At 36.4% G+C, this 24,145-nt stretch overlaps 1 protein-coding gene across 3 annotated transcripts in view; it reads left to right on the forward strand.

The window, feature by feature from the left end:
• MICU1 (mitochondrial calcium uptake 1) overlaps positions 1-24,145 on the forward strand; it is a 252,362-nt gene that overhangs the window by 212,320 nt on the left and 15,897 nt on the right. For all 3 annotated transcript variants that reach the window (XR_015552458.1, XM_087432045.1, XM_004426996.3), the window contains one exon: positions 7,969-8,077. Coding sequence is in view for 2 of the 3 variants with exons in the window: in XM_087432045.1 (XP_087288171.1) it covers positions 7,969-8,077 (109 nt within the window). In the remaining variant the exon portion in view is untranslated. The remainder of the gene's footprint in view (positions 1-7,968; positions 8,078-24,145) is intronic.

Consider the following 24,145-nt stretch of genomic DNA (forward strand, 5'->3'; position numbering starts at 1 on the left):
GCCACTGCTTTGGAGGGGCTGTGCTCCATCAGTGTCTCTCGCTGTTTTGTCCCTGAGTAATAGCTTGAAGAATTGGGGAACTTACCATGCCTGGAAAAATTACTTTATTCATGCTCTAACTGTCATGTTTCTTATTTAGCAAAGACAGAGTTTTCTTTTCTTTTTTTTTTTTTTTTTAAGGGGGACATGTTTTGTTTTGGCTTCATTTTAAAGATTAGTCCCTATTCTCTACCATGTTTTCCCCATTCCCTTTCAATATCCTTTTTCCTGTGAATTCTTTTTCTAGGGCAAACCTGACTCAGCTCTAAAATTTCCTTGCTTTTCATCCTCCTAATTGTCATCTTCTCCTCATTAAAAGACAGGCAGAGTTTTCTGAGACTTCATAAATGTAGTTCACAGTGGTGGTTCTCTATGCTTAAGAGTGCAGAAGATGCAAACTTTAATAATTTAGCAAATCCACTTAAAGATGAATTGAAAATTACAGTTCATTTCAATGGCAGACATTGCTATATGCAAAACACTAAGCCAGGTGCTGTGAGAAAGATAAAAGATAAACAAAAAACATCATCTCTCCTCAAGAAATATATAGTCTGTAATAGTCTAGTAAGAAAAAAATATGTATGCAGAGAACTATATAATTTCATATTCAATATTTGTTGAGCACCCACTGTGTGTCAAACATTCTTCTAAATATTGGGAATATAGTAATGAGCAAAACCAGCTCTTCTCTGTCCTCATAGAACTTATCATTCCTAGTGGAGAGAGACAGATAATAAATAATTATAATACAAGGCAACTCACTCAACTTTGAGCCTCTTGAGAGCAGTGTCTTACTCATCTTTGCCATCCTCAGTATGGTGTCTCATAGGCAAATGTTTGTCAAATGCATTGATGAATATATTAAGTACCCTAATAAAGATATGAGATCTTTTGGGAGCACCAATGAGAAAGATTAGAACAAACTGAAAAGACTGAGTAAGAATTGTTGGAGGAGGTAGAATTTGAACTTGGCCTTAAAGGCAGAGTAGGATTTTGACAAGCAGAGGTTATAAAGGTATTTGCTTTTGCTGTGTGTGTCCTCTTATAGCCCTATCCCCAAGAACGTTCTGTGTATATCACTGCTTATTAATACTGCTACTAACTATTAAACAGGGTTAGTACTTATCAAGCAATTATATTAAAACTATTAGATTATTAACTGTTCATGTTATTTGTGGATAATATTCTTGTGGAGTCTCCTATTTTCCTATTTACTTATTCTTGCAGATATTTGAGAGTTGAACCACATTATGATCATTGTGGAATATCAGGTTCTAGTAACATTACTAGCACAGCCCTTGAAAAACTCTAATTAACTCCAATTATTAGGTCAAAATCACTGTGTAGTAAAGCATCTGAGGTGGGGCCATTAAACTGAAAAGACTAGACTTTATGGATTTGCTTGTTTTACTGATTAGCTTTGAAACCTGTGCTTCCCCTAAAGGAGAACTAAGCTGTGAATTACTATTAAGAGATTTAGTTTTATGGACTTTCTTCCCTATTATATTTCTGGGTTTTCCCCACAGTTAATTTCATATACTTCAACCTTTCCCTTATTTCCTATCCCTTAGGGTCCTACACATACCAGAGAAGAGAGTATATTTCAGAGCTTAATTGAATAAATTCATTGCCAAGGGTTCTATAGTTATAAGCCTGCCAGCTTACTAAAGACTTCCACCTACCACTTACTGAGTATCTTCTATGTACTAGGCATTTTATTTATCTTTTCCCTAATTATCACATCCCGCTTGGTGGATAGAATCCCCATTTTTCAGATGAAAAATACTTTTCTGAGCCTTATTTATCTCAGATAATACAGTGTCTTAAGAGGTGGCACCAGAATTCAAAGCCAGGACTGTCTCATTCCAGAGTCCATAATCTTTCTACAATGAGTTTGTTTGTTGCCGCTCCTTATTCCCATGATTTGAATAAGCAGAAGGGTTTTGGGTAAACAAGAAAACCAGTATTGCTAGGCTCTATCCTAGAGGTTCTTAGAGAGATCGCTAGAAACGTAAATTACGGAAGCAGATTGTGGAGGACCTTAAATACGAGCCTAAGGATTTTGAGTTTTATCCAGTTGACAGTGAGAAATCACTGGTATTTTGTGAGCAGGAAGAATGAGCATATGAAGCAAATGATATTTCAGGACAATTAGATACTTGTGGAAATGTAAGTAATGGACATGGTGTAGTTCCTGCCTGCTGCCAGACACCAGTGGAAGAGAAATCTGGGGTTTGGAAAGGGAAGATGCTTTATTGGACTAAGACAGACATAGTAACACCTTTGAGAGGGTACCCAGTTGGTGACAGTGACCACATGTAGGGAGGGAGACTGGAAGATGGCTAGAGGAAGAATTGCTTTGTACTGTATAATATTTTGTTATAGTCATATATTACCTGGTATAAAAATAATTAAAATGTTTTTAGGGGCCGGCCCCGTGGCGTAGCAGTTAAGTGCGTGAGCTCCGCTGCTGGCAGCCCGGGTTCGGATCCTGGGCGCAAATCCCGGGCGCGCACCGAGGCACCACTTGTCAGGCCATGCTGTGGCAGCATCCCATATAAGGTAGAGGAAGATGGGCACGGATGTTAGCTCAGGGCCAGTCTTCCTCAGCAAAAAGAGGAGGATTAGCATGGATGTTAGCTCCGAGCTGATCTTGCTCACAAAAAAAAAAAAAAAAAAAAAAAGTTTTTAAAAACTAAGCAGAAGATTGAGCAGATGATAAGATTGGTGAGAGGCATAGCATATAAGGAAGAAGGAAGAAGACTATTTTATCTTTTCAGTGGCCCATAGAGGGAACTCAGGTAATCAGATTGATTCCTGGGAGGTAGATTTGCTATAACTGATTCAAAGACAAGGCAAGGAAATCATCTATTACAGTGTGTTTGCACTCACCCATGGCCTGTCAGCACTAGATGTCTGGCTTTACAGCTGACTCCAGAGGAAGCCAAATTTTCCTTACCCCTCTTTTCATCTGCTACAACTGCTTTTTATTTTTTTAACAGCTTTATTGAGCTATAATTTATATACCATGGAATTCATCCATTTTAAGTATACAATTCAGTGATTTTTAGTAAATTTACAGAGTTATGCAGTCATTACTGCCAGCCAGTTTTAGAACATTTCCATCACCCCTAGAAGATCACTCATGCTAGTTTGCAGTCAATCCCCATTTCCGCCCTCGCCCCAAACAACCATAAATCTTTCTGTCTCTATAGATTTGCCTTTTCTGGACATTTCATATAAAATCATTCATATAATAATGTAGTCTTTTGTGTCTGGCTTCTTTTATCTATTATAATATTTTTTAGGTTTATCCATTTGTTGCTTATATTAGTAGTTTATTACTTCTTGTTGCTGAAGAGTAAATAGTATTCCATTGTATGAATATACTACATTTTATTCATCCATTCAGCAGTTGATGAATATTTGAATTGTTTCCAATTTTTTTTGTATTTCTTTTTTTTATTGTGAAATTTTTCTTGTACATTATTGTTTGTCAGTTACCATATAAGTGCATCCCTCCACCCCTTGTGCCCACCCCCCAACCCCCATAGCCCCTGGTATTGAATTGTTTCCAATTTTTGACTATTATAAATAACACTGCTGTGAAAATTTGCATACAGGTCATTGTATGGACCTATGTTTTCATTTCATAAGGAGATTCCTAGGAGTGGAATGACTGGGTTGTATGGTAAAATTATGTTTAACTTTTGTTTTAAAGAAACTACCAAACTGTTTTCCAACGTGGCTGTACCATGCTTACATTTCCACAGCAATGTATGAGAGTTCCAGTTTCTCCACATCCTCACCAAAAGTTGTTATTGTCTGTCTCATAGTCATTGTAATAGGTGTGTAATGGTGTCTCATTGTGGTTTTAATTTGCATTTCCCTAATGACTGATGATGCTGAGCATTGTTTCATGTACTTATTAGCCATTCATATATCTTGTTTGGTAAGATATCTATTCAAATTTTTTTAATTGGGTTATTATCTCATTATTGAGGTATAGGAGTTCTTTACATAATTCTGGATACAAATCCTTTATCAGATATATGATTTTTAGATATTTCCCCCCGGTCTGTGATTTGTCTATTTTCTCAGTATTTTGAAGTACAAAAGTTTTTAATTTTGATGAAGTCTAATTTATCAATTTTTTCTTTTATGGATTGTGTTTTGGTGTCATATCTAGGAACCCTTTGCCTCACCCAAGGTCCTGAGGTTTTTTGTTTTCTTCTAAATATTTTATCAATTGCTTTTAGTTTTGAAAGACAATTCTAATTGCTTGTTTAACAACCTCCTGATATTAAATTCATTTTTAAGCAACATAAAGAAGTGTTTCTACTGTCCACAAAGTACTGTTAATCTTATCTTCTTTTTTTAGTCATCTAGAGCCCAGTTTTATATAAGTCCATCTTTCCAAAGGTAAATAGGTAACCAGTTTGTTGAACAGTTGGTCACAGAATAAAATAATTCCTCCTCCTTCCACTTCCCCATAGTATGTCAAGAAAATCCCTTTGTTGCCACGCCTAAGAGGATATTTCCTTTTGACCACTATGTCTGTGGTTCAAGTCACCTGACAATAGATTGTGCATAAGTTATAGCATTCTAGTCTGAACAACTGAACTTGAAAATGCATTTCCTTTCACTTTCCATCCACAAACCTCAAGGTATAGTCTTATTGTAGCTTTATTCTAATATCCCTCTGGATTTTTTACTAAGGTAGTTACCGAGAAATAAGAATTTTGTGACTGGCATCATCTTTTCTTTAAGGAGGACTATCTAAATTGTAAGCTCTATAAAATCAAGGCCCATGTCCAATGCAATTTTATTTCCCTCACTGTTCCTGGCATAGTGCTGAGTGGTTAGTAAGTGCTCAATAAATATTTTTTATTATATCTGTGTAATAAAAGTAAAAATGTTACATATTTTGATTATTATTAATGATGGCATAATGTGATTTGTATTCCACTATTTTTCCAAATCATCAAATGAATAGCCACTCGATTCAGATTGTTTTCTCCATTTGTCCTCAAATAATTCTCAGCATAAGCACTCTGATCTTGAGTTATTGTATTTGATGTTTTACAATAAATTAACTGACAAACGTTAGAGGTTGTTTATCAGAGTAGGAAGCCTTTCCTGTACCATGCCTTTCTGTTTTAGGAATTTTCTGTTAACCTTTTAGCCTTAAAAATCCTTTCAATAACTCAGGCCCCTATCCTCCTCTGCCTATGGAAGTCCACACCTTAATAAGAAAAGTAAAAAAGCTTAAGCATGTCTTTTTTTTAACTGTGGTAAGGTATACATAACAAAATTTACCATTTTAACCATTTTTAAGTGTATTCACTGTTGTACAACCATCACAGCCATTCATCTCCAGAACTTCTTTCATCTTCCCAAACTGAAACTCTATACCCGTTAAACAATATTTCCTCATTCCTTCTTCCCCCTAGTCTCTGGCAACCACCATTCTACTTTCTGTTTCTATGAATTTAACTATTCTGGGTACCTCATATAAGTGGAATCATATAGTATTTATCATTTTCTGACTGGTTTATTTCACTTGGCATAAGGTCTTCAAGGTTCGTCCATGTTGTAGCATGTGTCAGAATTTCCTACCTTTCAAAGGCTGAATAATATTCCATTATATGTATATACCGCATTTTGTTTATCCATTCATCCATTGATGGACACTTGGGTTGTTTCCACCTCTGCGTGTCTCTTGATAGAAGGGAAAAGAAGATGGTATTAGTGTATCCATCCACAAGCAGGTGATATGTAGAACCTGTGCTTCTGGTCCAGTGGGACCAGGTTGATTCTAGCCTAGTGCTTACATCAGATAGCATACTGTGGCATTTGTATAAAGAATGAGGCCTACCTCTGGAGGCCCTAAGTCAAGGCCAAGAGAATGACCTCACATTAGGGAAAAAATTATTTAATATAGGCCTTCCAGTTCACTGCCAAAAATTATGGAGCTTGGTACATAGTAGGTACTCTGTAAGTGTTTGAATGGATGCTTAAATACAGATGCACCACAGTTCAAAATTGCCAAAAACTGGAAACAGCCCAAATAGAATGGATAAACAAATTGTGGTGTATTCACACAATGGAATGCTTAGAGCAATAAAAATGAATGAACTACAGATATACACAAAAATAGGGACAAATCTTAGAGAAGCCACATATATAATAGAGTGCATACTGCATGATTCCATTTATAAAGTTCAAAAACAGACATAATTAAACTCCTATTTCTGTTTAAGGATGCATAGATAGCAACACTATTTTTTTTTTAAAGGCAAGGAAATGAATCCCCTCAAAGTCAGAATAGTGATCACCACTGGGAGGAGAAGAGGCTTATGATTAGGAAGGGCCATGTTAGGGGGAAGGAGGGAGGCTTCTGGGACACTGATAGTCTGTTTCTTGACTTGAATGGAGGTTTTGGGGATGTTCATTTTACAACAGTTTGTTAAGTTGTACATTTGTGTTTTACGCACCTTTCTATATGGTCATCATATTCCACAATAAAAGGTTTTTTAAGTTCTATGATTCTAGGGGAAAAAACTATATAAAAGATCATGTGACATAATCATATATATAGTATTTTAGCCCTTAGTTTGATTGATAAAATGAGAAAGATACCATTGACCCAGTTTGGAGAGTACCAGGAAAGTACTGTAGATTGTCTATATTAAGGTTTCCTTATTACTGAGTTCCTAATGTGGATTCCTGGGCTCTGTGGTTTGGGGAAATGGAAATCAGAAGAGGAGCAGCACTACGGAGAAACTCGTCAACATCTGCAATCCATTAAGGGCCTGATGCTTCATTAAAAGGCATTAAGCTCAGTGTCTCCCCAGTGTTATTCACTTCTTAGAAATTGTATTCATTTCCATCACAGCATGTTGTGTGAGAAGTGGGAAATAGGCAAATAGGACAGATCTTCCTCCCTGTAAGGGAAATCTCCGTAGCCCCTATTGATAGAACTACTCTCTTGAGCCATCATAGAAAGTAGAATTACAGATCAGCAAATCTTTGACCATCTGTTGTAAAGAATTTCTTCATTCACAGAATTTCATCAGATTAAAGTTTAGTAGCAAATTGCTTCATTCATAGCTTTTAAACTGAGGTAATGAACAGCTTCCCAAGTTCTTGGGTTCTGCTGAATTCTAACCCATTCCCCTGTATATCACTGACTTTGGTGATTCTTTAATTAGCTAAAGCCTCAAAAAGCTTAGTTGGCCTATGAATAGATTATTAAAATGGAAGTCCTGACCCTAATCCTACTTGTTAAGATGTAAGATCCTACTTGTATAACAAATCAAATGGCTACAGCTCATTTAGGAAGTGTCATAATAAATATTGTGACTAATTGGAGGGCACAGTTAGAAATATTTTCATTAAAGATATCTAGCCATCACTGTAAACCGCTTCGCGTCAATTTTTTTTATTGAGGTAATGTTAGTTTATAACATTATATAAATTTCAGGTGTACATCATTATATTTCGACTTCTGTATACACTATGTTGTGTTCACCACCAAAAGTCTAGTTGCCATCCATCACTGTACAAATGTGCTCCTTTACCCTTTTTGCCTTCCCCCCACCTCCTTCCCCTCTGTTAACCACAAATCTGTTCTCTGTGTCTATGTGTGTGTGTGTGTTTATCTTCCACATATGAGTGAAATCATATGGCCTTTGTCTTTATGTGAGGGGAAAGCAATTAGCCAGCTTGCCTTTCTCAGGATAAAATTCTAGAGTTTTGTTCCCCTGTTGTGTACAAATTTGACATATCTTGACTAATTTATTCAGTCTCTGCTCTAGACATAGCATACATTTCTGATTTATAGACATGAATAACTGTCTAGTTTTCTGCATTTTATGCTGCATTTAGTTACAGGTTCCTGTCTTACCTTGCTCTCTCTTCTTTCAGGGTCTGACATTTCAGGAAGTGGAAAACTTCTTTACTTTCCTAAAGAATATTAATGATGTGGACACTGCATTGAGCTTTTACCATATGGCTGGGGCATCTCTTGATAAAGGTAATGAAACCCAAAAGTTTTTTCTTAAAGGTATAAACATTGAATCTGTAATCTGTGAGGTGACTACCCCTCCTTAACAGTAATAAGTGAGGTTTTCTTGACATTGTTTTTTTATTTGTTTTGTTTTGTTGACATTGCATGAGCCTTGCATTTCACCCTGAGAGGGCAAGCTTGTGCTAAAGGCTATAGTCAAGGCAGATGCCATCTTTAAATGATTAGCCTTGGAAAATAGGCATCTAAGCTGAGGCACAGTGCATGAAACTTCAGAACTTCTCTCATTGGAGCCAGAGTCGTGACATATATAATGTGAAACTAAAGTCATTATGCGTTTCATTCTTTGGTGAGAAGGAATGGTTTGGTTTATTTTTTGTATCAACTTTTTTTTTTTAAGATAAAACTATGACTCTGAGAATAGTACCCTATTAGCTTACTTCGTATAAATTCAGTTCCAGTGTGTATAGGCAGTGTGAGAGAGCATAGGAATTGAAAACACAGTTTTTTCCTCCAACGTTTTATTATGAAAATTTTCAAACATTCAGAACAGTTGAAATAATTATTCAGAGAACATCCATATGTCCAGCTCAATTAACCTTTTGCTATATTTCCCTGGTAGTATATCTGTGCATATATTCACCCCTCTACCTATCAATCTCTCTTATTTTTGATGCATTCAAAGTAAGTTACAGGCATAAATGTACTTCACTCCTAAATACTTCAGCATGAACATTAACTGAAGTTCAATATTTGTTTAAAGTTCCCTTGTGCCCCTTCACAATCAATTTCTGCCCCCACTCACCAAGAGGCACACTTAATTCTGTATTTTTTCACCATAGATTAATTTTGTTTGTTCTAGAACCTGATACAAATGGAATTATACAATATACAGTCTTTCTAAAGTTTCTATCAGTGTGTTTTTGAGATCCATCTATGTTGTTGCATGTACAGTAGTTTGTTCCTTTTTTATGAAATGTAATCCATTATGTGAATACTCCGTAATTTGTTTATCCATTCTGCTGTTGGACACCTTGGCTGTTTCCAGTTGTTGGCTATCTTAAATAAAGCTGCTATGAACATTCTTGTATTCCTCTTTTTGAGGACATATATTTTCATTTCTCTTGAATTGCTGGGTCCAGAGGAAGGTGAGTTCATTTATAAAAGACTGTCAGACCCTTTTTCACAATGTGTCTTTTTATACTCCCAACAATTGGTGGTATCAGTCTTTTTTTTTTTTGGTGAGGGAGATTGGCCATGAGCTAATATCTGTGCTCATCTTCCACTATTTTTTATACGGGACGCTGCCGCAGCATGGCTCGATGAGCAGTGCGTAGGTCCACTCCTGGGTTCCGAACCTGTGAACTTCAGGCCACTGAAGCAGAGCACACAAACTTAACCACTACACCACCAGGCGGGGCCCCAGTCTTTTAATTTTAGTGATTCTAGAGTGTATATAAAGGTGTCTCATTGTGTTTTTAATTTGTAGTTCCCTGATGACTCCTGTTGAGCAGCTTTTTGTGTTCTTGTCATTCAGATATCTGTGGTGAAGTGTCCAAATCTTTTGCCCATTTTAATTAGGTTGCCCATTTAATTAGTTCTTGATATATTCTAGATACAAGTCCTATATCAGATATGTATTTCGTGAATATTTTCCTAGTCTCTGGCTTTCCTGTTCACTTTCTTAATTGTGTCTTTTGATTAACAGAATTTTTTTTATTTTGATAAAGTCTAATTTATCAAATTTTTATTTTCTGATGTAATTACTTTTATTACTTTCTGATCCTAATAAACCTTTATCTACTATCAAATTATGAAGATATTTTCCTATATTTTCTACTAGAAGCTTTAATGTTTTAGCCTTATATATCATGTACGATCCATCTCAAATTAATTTTTATATATGGTGTAAAGTTCAATATTTCTTTTTTTTCACATGGATATCAAGTTGTACCAGCACCATTTGTTGAAAAAGCCCTCCACTGGTTTGCTTTGGTTCTTTTATCAAAAATCCAATGACCTTTTAAATGGGGATCTATTTCTGAGCTCTCTATTCTGTTACTTTTATCTGCATGTCTGTCTTTATACCCATACTCACTGTCTTGATGACTGTAGCTTTATAGAAAGTCTTGAAGTATCAGGTATTATAAATCCTCCCAACTTGATTCTTCTTTTCCAAGGTTGCTTTAGATATTTTAGGTCCTTTGTAATGCCATATAAATTTTAGAATCAGCCTATCACTTTCTACGTAAAAAAGAGGTGGGATTATGATTACAACAACATAGAATATATAGATTAATTTGGGGAGAATTGACGTCTTAATGATAATGAGTCTTCCAATTCATGAGCATATTATCTCTTTCCATTTTTTTAGGTCGTCTTCGATTTCTCTCAGCAGTGGCTTTGTAGTTTTAAGTATACAGATCTTACGTATATTTTTAAAAATTTATGCCTAAGTATTTTGTTTTTTATGCTATTATAAATGGAATTTTTATTTCATTTTCCAATTGTTTGCTGCTAGTATTAAAATACAATTGATTTTTTATATTGATCTTGTATTCTGCAATCTTGCTAAATTCACTTATTCTAGTTGTTTTGTAGATTCCTTAGGTTTTTCTCTGTAAGCAATCACGTCATCTGCAAACAGAGATCGTTTCACCTCTTCTTTTTTGATATTTATACCTTTTTTTCCTTGCCTTATTGCACTTGCTTCAACCACCAGTACCATGTCGAATACAGTGGTGAGAGTGGGCATCCTTAGCTTCTTCCTGATTTTAGGGGGAAAGCATTCAATATTTCACCATTAAGTTGGATGTTAGATTAGACTGTTCATAGATGCCTATTATCAGATTAATAAATTCTCTTCCTAATTTAAAAAGGGTTTAAAAACATCAGTGGCTGTTGAATTTTGCCAAATACTTCTTCTATATATATAGAAATGATTTTATGGCTTTTCTCCTTTATTTTCTTAAGATGGTAGATTACATTGATTATCCCTTATTGTCCTGAAATAAACCCAACATCGTCATGATGTATTAGGCTTTTTATGTATTGCTTGATTTGATTTGCTAACGTTTTGTTAAATATTAAGGAATATTAGTCTGTAATTTTCTTTTTTTGTAATGTCTTTTCAGGTTTTGTATCAGAGTACACAAAATTCATAAAATGAGTTGGGGAGTTTTTTCTCTTTTACTTTCAGGAAGAATTTGTGAAAGATTGCTGTTCTTTCTTTCTCAATTGTTTGATAGAATACACCAGTGAAACTATCTGGGCCTGCAGTTTTCTTTGTGGGAAGTTTTTGATAATTTAATTTCTTTAATAAAAATATAGATATCAGAGTTTGTGTTTTATCTTGTGTGAATTTTGATAAGTTGTCTTTTTTTAGGAATCTGCCCATTTTGTCTAAGTTATTGAATTTATTGACATAAAGTTGTTCATAATATTCCATTATTATCCTTTTGATGTCTGTAGAATCTGTAGAATCTGAAATCCCCTCTTTTACTGTTAACATTGGTGAATTATGTCTTTTTCCTCTCTTTTGTTTCCTTATTTAATCTACCTAAGGGTTTAGCAATTTTGTTAAATTCTTCAAAGAACCAATTTTTGACTTTGTTAATTTTCTCTGTTTTGTTAATTTTCTGTTTTTTTCTATTTCATTGATTTCTATTGCATTGCTGATATCTTTATTATTTCCTTCCTTCTACTTATTTTCAGCATATATTACTTTGCTTTTCTCTTTCTAGCTTCTTAAGATGGAACTTTACCTACCTTTTCTTTTCTTTTTTTTTAAATATATATTTTTAAATTTTTCGTTAATTGCAGTAACATTGGTTTATAACATTGTATAAATTTCAGGTGTACATCATTATACTTCTATTTCTGCATAGATTACATCATGTTCACCACCAAAATACTAATTACAACCCATCGCCACACACATGTGCTGAATTATCCCTTTCGCCCTCCTCCCTCCCCCCTTCCCCTCTGGTAACCACCAATCCAATCTCTGTCTCTATGTGTTTGTTTGTTGTTGTTGTTATCTACTATTTAATGAGTGAGATCATTCGGTATTTGACCCTCTCCCTCTGACTTATTTCACTTTGCATAATACCCTCAATGTCCATCCATGTTGTCACAAATGGCTGGATTTCATCGTTTCTTATGGCTGAGTAGTATTCCATTGTGTATATATACCACATCTTCCTTATCCATTTGTCCCTTGATGGGCACTTAGGTTGCTTCCAAGTCTTGGCTATTGTGAGTAACGCTGCAATGAACTCAGGGGTGCATGTGTCTTTACGCATTGGTGTTTTCAAGTTCTTTGGATAAATACCCAGCAGTGGAATAGCTGGATCATATGTTTACTTACCTTTTCTAAGATAAGCTTTTGAAGCTATAAATTTCCCTCTAAACACTGCTTACCTACATTCCACATATTTTGATATATTTTCATCATCATCCTGTTTGAAATATTTTCTGATTTTCCTTGTGATTTCTTTGGTGACCTATGTGTTATTTAAAAGTATGTTGTTTAATTTCCAAATGTTTTGTTTTTTCTAGATACATTCTTATTTTTTATTTCTAATTTAATTCCATTGTAGTCAGAGAATACACTCTATAAAATTTCAGTTCTTTAAAATGGATTGAGGGGGCCGGCCCAGTGGCGCAAGCGGTTAAGTGCGCGCGCTCCGCTGCGGCGGCCCGCTGGTTCGGATCCCGGGCGCGCACCGACACACTGCTTGGTAAGCCATGCTGTGGCGGCGTCCCATATAAAGTGGAGGAAGATGGGCACAGATGTTAGCCCAGGGCCGTCTTCCTCAGCAAAAAAAAAAAAAAGAGGAGGATTGGCGGATGTTAGCTCAGGGCTGATCTCCTCACAAAAAAAAAAAAAAATTATATTTAAGGGCCGGCCCCGTGGCTTGGTGGTTAAGTGAGAGCGCTCCACTGCTGGCGACCCGGGTTCGGATCCTGGGCTCGCACCGACGCGCTGCTTCTCTGGCCATGCTGAGGCCGCGTCCCACATACAGCAACTAGAAGGATGTGCAGCTATGACACACAACTATCTACTGGGGCTTTGGGGGGAAAAAATAAATAAATAAATAAATAAATAAAAATAAAAATAAAATGGATTGAGACTTGTTTTGTGGCCCAGCATATGGCCAGTTTTTGGTAAATGTGTCATATACATTTGAAAAGAGTGTGTATTCTGCACTTTTGAGTATAGTGTTATAAAAATGTCAGTTAAGTCAAAGTGGTTGATAGTGTTCATATTTTTTCTGTCCTTACTGACTTTTTTGTCTAGTTGTTCTGTCAGTTAGTGAGAGAGGGATGTTAAAATATCCAAGTATGATATGTGGATTTGTCTATTTTTCCCTTTAAATGGTGTCCGTCTTTGCTTCATGATTTTTCAGCTCTAGTATTAAGTGCATACACACTTATTGCTTATGATTATTATGTTTTCCTGATGAATTGGCCCTTTTATCATTAGGAAATGTTCCCCCTTTATCTTTAATAATATGCCTATTCTTGAAGTCTATTTGTCTTATATTGACATAATTTTTCCAGATTTTTTTGTGATTATTGTTTGCATGGTATGTCTTCTTCTATTCTTCTGTGTTCAACTTATCTATGTCTCTAAGGTGTCTCTCTTCTAGACATATAGTTGGGTTTAGTGGCCTTTTAGCTATAACTCTTTGCATTTTATATCTTAGTGGTTTCTCTAGAAATTATAACTTTTCATGATTTACTTCAAGTTAATATTGTACCACTTAAGTGAAATGTAAGAACCTTGCAGTCATATAGTTCCATTTACCATCACCTCATCCTTTATGCTATAGTTGTCATTTATATTTCATCTGTATATGTTATAATCCATATAATACAATATTAGGATTTTTGCTTTCAACAGTTATATTTTTTTAAGAAATTAAGAGAAAAAATAAACTTTTATACTTACCCACATTTACCTTTTAGTATTCATATTTACCATTTTGAATGCTTTTCATTTATTCCTGAATATCTAAATTTTTATCTGGTATCACTTCCCATCAGTCTGAAGAACTTCCTGTATCATTCCTTTTGGTACAGATCTGCTAGCAGTGAATTCTGTTAGTTTTTGGTTTATCTGACAGTGTCTTTATTTCACCATTGGGTACTGCAATGTATGGCTTTTAAATCTCTCCAAAGCATTGACTGAGGTTTTATAAACACAGTCTTGCTTATTCAACACTTGTTGGTGGATTCCTTAAGATTTTCTAATATAAGATCACACCATCTGCAAATAAAGATCATTTTACTTCTTCCTTTACAACCTGGATGGCTTTTATTTCATTTTCTTGATCCACATAACTTGTTAAAATGGCATTTGTTTTTTTGCTTAAAATAATACTTCTTCTGACCTTTGTAGAATCCTTTGGAAAAAAATTAATATCATGGAGGTTATTATACATGTGTGTGTAGCACCACAGGGTCATTTCTCTAGAATAGCTTTGGTTGTATTGCTCTGTTTCATAAAACAGATTTAACAGCATCTGCAAATCCAAAGATACAAGATTTGAAATCATCACTTATTATTTATTTCTACTTATTGTAGAAATAAAATTAATAAGCTCCTCTTTATATTTGCTTAACTTTTTTTGAAAAGCCCAACTAAAGACAATAGAATTGCTTTAAAGAACAATTATATAGTGGCCAGCTTGGTGGCGTAGTGGTTAAGTGCGCATGCTCCACTGCACTGGCCCGAGGCTCGGATCCGGGGCTGGCACCATCGCACCGCTTGTCAAGCCATGCTGTGGCGGTGTCTCATATAAAGTAGAGGAAGATGGGCATGGATGTTAGCTCAGGGCCAGTCTTCCTCAGCAAAAAGAGAAGGATTGGCGACAGATGTTAGCTCAGAGCTGATCTTCCTCACACACACACAAAAAAAAGAACAATTACATAGAATGAATCACTGTCTGTGTTAAAATTATAGGGTGTACAAAATAGAATGATTCAGGGTAGTGGTGGCAAAGGAAAGTGCAACCTAGTAGCTAAAAAAAAAGACAGTGTTCCTTTCAAATGACTTCAGGCCATTTATTGAGATGTTTAGTCTCCATATAGTCCATGCCTCATTATCCTCGCTAATAGAGGCAGTGGTACAATTATACAGTCATATCTGATATCCAAAAATATGTTTGGCTTTGAGATATATGATATTTTGCATTTGTTTTGACTTATTAGTTTGTTTCATCTGTATAACTTTGGATTCCCTGGGTGTAAAATGATAGATATCTAGGGAGAACTGGCCTAGATTCGTGCTAAGTAACAGGGAAAAGCCAAATGTATTCATTTCCTAGGGCTGCCGTAACAAATTACCACAAACATGGTGATTTAAAGCAACAGAAATTTATTCTTTCACAGTTCTGAAGGCCACAAATCCGAAATCAAGATGTTGGCAGGGCCACACTCCCTCCGAAGGCTCTAGGGGAGAATCCTCCCTTGCCTCTTCCAGCTTCTGGTGGCACTAGTTATTCCTTGGCTTGTGGCTATGTAACTCCAATCTCTACTTCTGTCCTCATATGGCCTTCCCCTCCTTCTCTCTCTGTCTTTCTTCTGTTTGTCTCTTGTAAGGACACTTTGTCGTTTTTTGGATTTAGGGCCCACCTGGGTAATCCTTAACCCACATGTCATCTCAAGATCCTTAACTTAATTATGTCTGCAAAGACCCTTCTTCCAAACAAAGTCACGTTCACAAGTTCCAGGGGCTAAGATGTGGACGTATCTTTTGGGGGGCCACCATTAAACCTACTGTAGCAACCAGGAACTAAATATTACCCATATGTAGTCCACAAAATAAGGCAAAAATTGAAACAGAAAATATATGAATTTAATTTACTGTGAGAATATTCGTATATAGTTGTTTAAAAACTTAATTTTTTTTAGAAACCTAATTATACTCTTTACCTGGGTAGCTTCTATTTCTCTTTCAAGTTTCAGTTCAAATGTTACTTCTTCAGAGAGACCTTCCTTGACCACTCAATATAAATTATAAAAAACTATATTGTCTATAGCTTTTATAATTAAAAAAAGAGAAATGTTAACCTAAAATCTTCTGCCTTCACTATTGTCATCAATTCCTATCCACAAATTATGGACATGGGCTTGAATTTCCACAAATATGGCTAATCAGGTAGAACAGAGACTACTAACTATAATATTTTGTACGTAGATGGTAGACCCTTATAAATACTTACTAATGGAACTATTCCCCGTCTATCCAGGACCTCAAACAAACAAAAGTAGGCATTATCCTTGATTCCTTACTCTCTTACACCCACATTTATTTCTTCAATAAATCCTTGTCTCTACTTCCAAAACCTATCCTGCATCTGACTCCATTTCTCCATCTCCCTACTATAGCCCTGGTCTCTTTACCCAGGCTTACAGGGCTCCATATGGCATGGTCTTGTATACTCTCTGAGTCCATCAAATATCACTTTCTTTCCAGTTCACTCCACTCCACCATTGTTCTTCTTTTATATTCTAAATATACCAATTTCATTCCTACCTGAAGGCCTTTGTTCTAGCTGTTCCTTCACCTCAAGTGCTCTTTCCCAGGATCTCCATGTGCTTGGCTCCTTGTAATTCAGGTCTCATACAAATCACTTCCTCAGAAAGATCTTCCCATTCCAAAGTAGTTCCATCACCCTGTATCATAGCATTTATCGCTACCTGATATTTTCTCCTATATTTATGTGTTTGTTTATTATCTGTCTCTATTTACTAGAATACTTATCTGTCTTGTTCATGGATATATTCTCTGTGGCTAGGACAAGACCTGGGATATAGTAGACACTCTATAAATTTTGATCAATAAAAGAATGAGTGAATGAACTTGTTGATAGATGTGAACCAGACATAGGATCTTAAGCCAATAAACCATCACCTTTCACAGTAGACCCAGAGAACAAACTCATGTCATGAATTCATTGTGTTCTTCTGTAACCCCTATCTTTTAGACTTGACATATATTTCACCTTCTTCCATGCTTAAATGGTTGATGATATCAGTAATGTTAACTGTTCATGTACTGGGGTATGCAGAGAAAGATTAGCATATGCTAGTCTTTTCTTCCAAGTTCCTTCACTCTGCCAGATGTGCCAAATCTTTGGCAGGCTCTCCTTGCGCTCTCCCCTTTGCTTTTAAATCTACTGATCCTGACAGTCGTACTATTGATTTTTTCATTAGTTTGAGTTCTATACAAGTTCTCCCTCCAGAGAATCATGGAATTTTATTGCTGAGATGAATCTTAGAAGAAAGGAAGAAACTTTCTTCCTGTAGTGGTTCTCCATAGTGGTTAAGAACACAGGTTCTGAAATCATATTGTCTGGATTTGAATCTTGGCTCCATCATTTACAAGCTGAGTAGCTTTGGGCAATTTCTGAACCTGGTTTCTGTATTTTTAAAATCAGGATCATAGGGCCGGCCCCGTGGCTTAGCGGTTAAGTGCGCGCACTCCACTACTGGCGGCCCAGGTTGGGATCCTGGGCACGCACTGACGCACTGCTTCTCGGGCCATGCTGAGGCCGCATCCCACATGCAGCAACTAGAAGGATGTGCAACTATGATGTACAACTATCTACTGGGGCATTGGGGGAAAAAAGGAGGAGGATTGGCAATAGATGTTAGCTCAGAGCCGGTCTTCCTCAGCAAAAAAGAGGAGGATTAGCATGGATGTTAGCTCAGGGCTGATCTTCCTCACAAAAATAAATAATAAATAAAATAAAATAAAATCAGGATCATAATACCCACCTCATAGGGTTGTTTTGAGGATAAATCTACACTTAACCTTGTGCCTATCATATGGTGAATGTTTAAGAAATGTCAGCTGCTTCCATTATGAAGTTGATGATGTAAACCCAGATTTAGTGTGGTTCATCCATTTATTCAGCCAGCAGGATAGGTACTGTGCTATGTGCAGGGTTGTACCCTCAAGAAACTCACAGTCTAATAGGGGAGAAAGATAAGTATACAAGCTGTTCAAGTTTGGTGTGATAAGTGCTAATTAGACATAAGATTAAAAGTGGGGTCTTTGACCCATATTGGGAGTGGGGAAAGAGTGGTGCAGGGGTAGAGGCAGGAGTACTGTTGTCTCCCTTTTTCTCTCAGTCTTAGCTGCTCTCAGTCTCAGCTGCTTTCATTTTTCCCCAAAAGGTTAGGACCTTCAGAATTTGGCACTTTTTAGAGGCCCTGGCACTGTCTCTTCTTTATCTATTTTAGAGTTTGCAAACTTGTCTTTAGACATAATTTATCACAGAATTTCCCAAACAGCATTGTGAAGAACATTATATACTGCAATATGTTAATGGTTCTGTGGGTTTAAAACAAAAAAAAATTGTTCCATGGTTCAAATAAATTTGGAAAATGCCAGGTTATACAGAATTTCTTCCTGCAGCACTACTACTGCCAACTTTTACGTATGCTAATGTGCATTATTAATCTCCAAGAGAGCAATATAGTTCCCAAACTTGATTTGCCCCAAAATGTCTTTTAAAAACCTACAGAGCTGATGTTCCTCAGAATAGTTTGAGAACCCAGGCAGGTGGCAACTGCAGATTTACCATATTACAGCATGATCCAATCCCTCCAGAGTAAAAATGCCAAATTTCGTTAAGGCTGTTTCTTTAGTTCTACATGGTCCATGTGAGAATGACAACTCTCAGGCAAGAATGAAATGTCCTTGGTGAAATCTGACCATTTGAAGAAGGAACCTGTCTTCAGGAAATATTGCATGTTTCCACTATAGGTCGTCTCTTTTGTTTAGCACTTAAGAGAAATTGGTTCTATTGCTTATTCATACACACACTGGGCATAAAATTAGATAGATTACCTCTCAAGGGCTGTCTGAGTGATATACGTAGTCTGCTAAAGGAGGTAATAGAAAATTGAACATGACTCCTTCACCGATGGCATCCTATCATGGAAAAGTTAGAAATATTTGAGTTGGAGCTCTAGAATGAGCTATGGCCCATGTAACTTAGAGTAGTCTTATTTCTGCCAAGAGAATAAAAGGTTTCCAGGTATAGTAAAGCCCCGTTATAAAGCACATCAGGATATTATAGATTTGGTAAACTTGTAGGTCCAGTTGTGTCCCTCATGTACTTTCAACTATAATACAGGAAAATAATCACAAAAATATACTCCATGGCCTTTAGTACTCATGCCCCAGCACAAGCCTACTTAGGTTCAAAATCATAATTTCCAACATGGTTGTAATTCTTTATAGTCATTCTGTATGTGCAGTTTACCTTATTGTCTGACAAGCCAAGAGAATAAATAGTAAAACTTGTGGCATAACTCCTACAGGCTGCTCTCTGCAACCCCAAGTATTCTTTCTGAAGTATCAGTCATATCATCAAATAATCTCAGTTTCCTGTATCTCTGAAGTGACATAGATGGCATGGATGACCTTTTAAAACCTTTGTGGCTTTGAAATTCTTTGAGTCTAATTTTGAACGAGTAAAGGAGTCTCATTCTTTTGGCATTTAGGTCCTTACTGAGTTGTTGAGGGAGTCAGCAATTAGTGATGGAGTCATTTCTAGCACACAACGTCTCTTATATTCTGAACAATCATCTTTTTTTTTTTTTAGGTTTACATTTTTTTTTAAATTTTTTGTTTATTGCAGTAACATTGGTTTATAACATTGTATAAATTTCAGGTGTACATCATTATACTTCTATTTCTGCATAGATTACATCATGTTCACCACCAAAATACTAATTACAACCCATCACCACACACATGTACCGAATTATCCCTTTGACCCTTCTCCCTCCTCCCTTCCCCTCTGGTAACCACCAATCCAATTTCTGTCTCTATCATCTTTGACAGACAAGCTGCCACCCTGTCCTGAGCCCTAAGAATCCTATAGCATTGCCCTTTCAAAGAGTCTGGGACCATCACACATCTGGAACACTAATAGCAACTATCATTTCATAACAGCTTCTATATGTCAGGCATAACGCTAAGTGCTTTATGGACGTTCTCTCTCTTAATCCTTAAAACTTGAAAGGTAGGTGGTATTATTCTCCATTTTATGGATGAGGAAATATAAAATGAAGCAGCTTGCTCATGGTTACCCAGCTAAGCAGTGGTAGATTCAAGCTCAGGTCTCTCTAATTGCAAAGTCTATATTCTTTCTACACCATTGTGTTGCTTCTCAGTGTATCCCAAAATGCTGCTGGAATTTGAAAATCTTTGCTAAAACACACTCCAGGAGACAGTGCACGTTCGCCATTTTGAACCATGCTTCTCAGTAGCTTAGGGAAGACAGGCTCTAGGCTATTTCCTCCCAGTTCCCTTTGGCTAAGAGTTGACCATTCTTAGGGTGAGAATAAAGTCCTTTTGGTAAGTTTTTGTTTTGGATTTAGTGCCCTTCTCTTGAAAAAGAAATATGACATTTTCCACCTACAATTGTCTCTTCTGTTCGGGACCAGGTTCTATAGCTCAGACACACTCTGACATCTGTAGTACTTACTTTACAGTAACATAGACTCTTCGAGTTGCTGTCTAATCTAGCTTCTTACCCCACATAGAAACACCGTACTAGACACAGCTGTGTTCTTTACCTTTCTGACCATATTACTCTTCATTGAAGAAACCAATACGCAAAAGTCTAAAATCACTTAAATAAGGTCATGTAGCAAGGACAGTTGGTATCCCTTTAAAGGGAACCACAGAAGAGAAGACATATGGCGAAGCTGTCAGTTTCTCAACACTGAAAAATAGGGTTTACAGCTTCTAATGATCAAGGTGTTCTTCACTACCTCTACGCATTGGTGTGGCAGTGCTTTGTTACACTTTTAGATACTGTTGTAACATCTAGCATTTATTGAGAGTTAACTATGTGCAAGAAATTTGTAAGCATAAATTTTGGTTTTAAACTCAAACCTGAGTTTGAGTCCCTTCTTCTCACTTTAGCTTTATGACTTTGAACAAATCATTTAAGTTCTCAAAGCCTCGGTTCCCTGATCTGTAGAATGGTGATAATAGAATACTTGCTTCAGGGTTATTGTGAAAATTAGATGAAATAATACTATATTAATAGACTAGATTGAAATTATAACTTTACCCAGCTGCCTGTTCTGGTTTTCAACCACTAGGTACTGACTTTCCTCTGCCTGCTGATCTTATTAAGGAGCTAATAGACTGGAAACAACCTATCCCAAGATGGGAACTTTGCAAAAAGTAATTAAAAAAAAAATCACTCTAGAACCTGATGAGGCTTACTTTTGTTCTCTTTAGGAAGTAGTATCTACTGCTTTTTTCAGTCACTTTTGAGATTCATATTAGTTTAGAAGTTATAAGTTGTTTGTACTTATTAATGAGGAGGATTAGAGCATTTAGCCTCTCCTAAGTTTCATCATTCATCTGAAAATTCTTGGGATCGTTGCTTTCAGAAGGTGATATCATTATTTAAGTTCTCTGTTCCCAGAAATGTCTATCTATCTAACCCCTATTAATATCTCTAGTGTCCTCAACATTCAAGGGAGAATTTTCTACTAGACTGTAAACTCTTGAGCACGTGAACCGTTTTCCACATCTTTGTGTCCTACTCTGAGCCTAGAACAATTCTTTATATACAGTGGATGTTCAGTTAATGTTGAACAAATGAATGAATGAATTCTAAACATGGTCATATCCTAGAAAGAATGGTGAAATGCTCTAATAAAAGCCTAGGGTGAGAGGGAGAATGATAAGACTATGACACCTTCCCATGTCATTAATTTCTTTAATACCATGGGCAAGTCACAACTTCTCTGACATTTGGTTAGAGTTATATTAAATATCTCCAAGGGTTCTTCCAGATTTGAAATTCTATGACTATAATTGAATCAGCTTTCTACTGAATGTAGTAATGTTTTAAGGGACATGTTACAGCCTAAAGTTGTATCCAATTCTGTGTGAAAATGAACTAACCTTTAATTTTAGAGCAAGGCTTTTGAATTCCCAAAAGAAGCGTTGCAGTTTTAATTTATTTTCTTGTTAAGAAATTTAAAACTTAATTAGACCTTGGCTAGTGTCTCTATAAGATCTAATTTATGGAGCTTGGTATAGTAGTTGCAGAAGAGTGACAGTTCTGTAAAATGTACCTAGAATGAGCGTAGCTATATGTAAAGTATGATTTGAGGAACCTCAAAAGGCTATTCCCAACCATAAATACCTTTTCCACTTAGCTTTCTTGCTGCATAATAAATTACTACAAATTTAGCAGCTTAAAACACTACCTGTTTATTATCTCAATTACTACAAATTTAGCAGCTTAAAACACTACCTGTTTATTATCTCAGTTTCTATAAGTCAGAGTCTGAGCACAGCATAATTGGGTTCTCTGCTCAGGGTCTTAACAAGGCTGAAGTCAAGTTGTCAGTGAGGCTGCATTCTCATCTGGCGTTCAGGGTCCTCTTCCAAGTTCATTTGGGTTTTTGGCAGATTTCAGTTCCTTGGTTCCCTTTGTCTTGCTGGCTCTTAGCTGGGGATCACTCTCAGCAGGCTGCCGCAGTTCCTTGCCACGTTGCCCTCTCGCAATATGGCAGCTCACTTCTTCAAAGCCAGCAGGAGAATCTCTTTCCCCAGTATGCTGAGATGGATTCTTATATAACTATAATCATGGGAGTGACTATCCCATTACCTTTTCTGTATAAAGTAACCTAATCACAGGAGTGGTATCACATCATATTTACAAGTCCTGCCCACACTCAAGGAGAGGAGATTATACAGGGTGTGTATACCAGAGAGTGGGAATGTTGGGGACCATCTCAGAATTCTGAGCTGTAATTTCAGCCATAATTCCAGAAATTATCACCTTTAGATTTATTCTTTGAGGACTTCTGAAGATATGGACATTTTAACTGATTTAAGCCATGTTATCTAAAAAAATAACAACATAGCAGTCATAAAACTTTAGGGCTGGAAGGGAACTTAGAAATCATTTTATTTAAATCCTTACTTTATTGTTTTTAACCTTTTCATTTAAACAGCAAGGAAAATGATTTGCTCAAATCACAGCTAGTGAGACACAAAACTGAGACCAGAGATTCAGGTTCACTGACTTCCATACCACTGTTTTCTTTGGTACATGGCACCCACTGCTGCTAGAAGGACCTAGAGAATTATATAGGGGACTCAGTGCTTTTATGGGAAAGGCAGAAATAGGGAAGAGTTCATAGCAAGAATTTATGGAAGAGCGCCCCCAAACAGCCATAGCATGAAGGCAGGAGGTAGGACTATCACAAAGATGTGTGGGGAAGAGTTTTAGGGGAAAAAACTCCTATTTTTCACATTCTTTTAAAGTTTATAGGAGGCAAGCCCCTGTGCTTCAGTTCATTATTGAATTTTGTAAAAACATTTATAAGTGAAGAGGAGAATTGGCTAGTATTTCATTCATTTAAGACAAAGTCATCAATTTTTAAAGTAAAATTATTCATGATGTAGGCAAGCACAAATTCTGAAATAAATGTTTGCTTTATGAGGCACTTTCTCTGCAGAGACCTGGATTATTTTCCCAAATATAAGGACGCTCAGCAATTCTAAAGATTGATTCTGACTTAACTGTGTTGCTTTGAATATATTGTGATTTAGTAAAATTATAGAAGTTCCCCAAGGAGGAAGAGAGCTGCTTTAGGGATTGATGATTGCCATGGGGAGAAAGGAGGGTGAAGGCAGGATAAACTGCCAAAACATCCCACACATAGAATAGTAAGGACAAAATCAGCCAACATTACATCCCATTGAGAAAACGATCAGAAAGGAATTACACCAACTGGGGAAATACAGAGATTAGTATTTCTTCAAGCATTGCTTCTTTGGGGGCTTCAAGGTTTGCTACCTTTGGAAGCCTCTGAAGATTTGATAAAACACTTGTAAAGGTGAAGAGTATTTAGCCTTTCACATAATTTCAGCAAACCAAATTTAAATATATCAGTTTAAAAAGGGCTCTCAGGGGCTGGCCCAGTGGCGTAGTGGTTAAGTTCGCGTGCTCTGCTTCAGTGGCCTGGGGTTCTCAGGTTTGAATCCCAGGTGCAGATTGACACATCGCT

This window comes from Ceratotherium simum, chromosome 6 (assembly GCF_057802395.1).
Source record: "Ceratotherium simum simum isolate JZ-2026a chromosome 6, ASM5780239v1, whole genome shotgun sequence".
Classification (NCBI taxonomy): domain Eukaryota; kingdom Metazoa; phylum Chordata; class Mammalia; order Perissodactyla; family Rhinocerotidae; genus Ceratotherium; species Ceratotherium simum.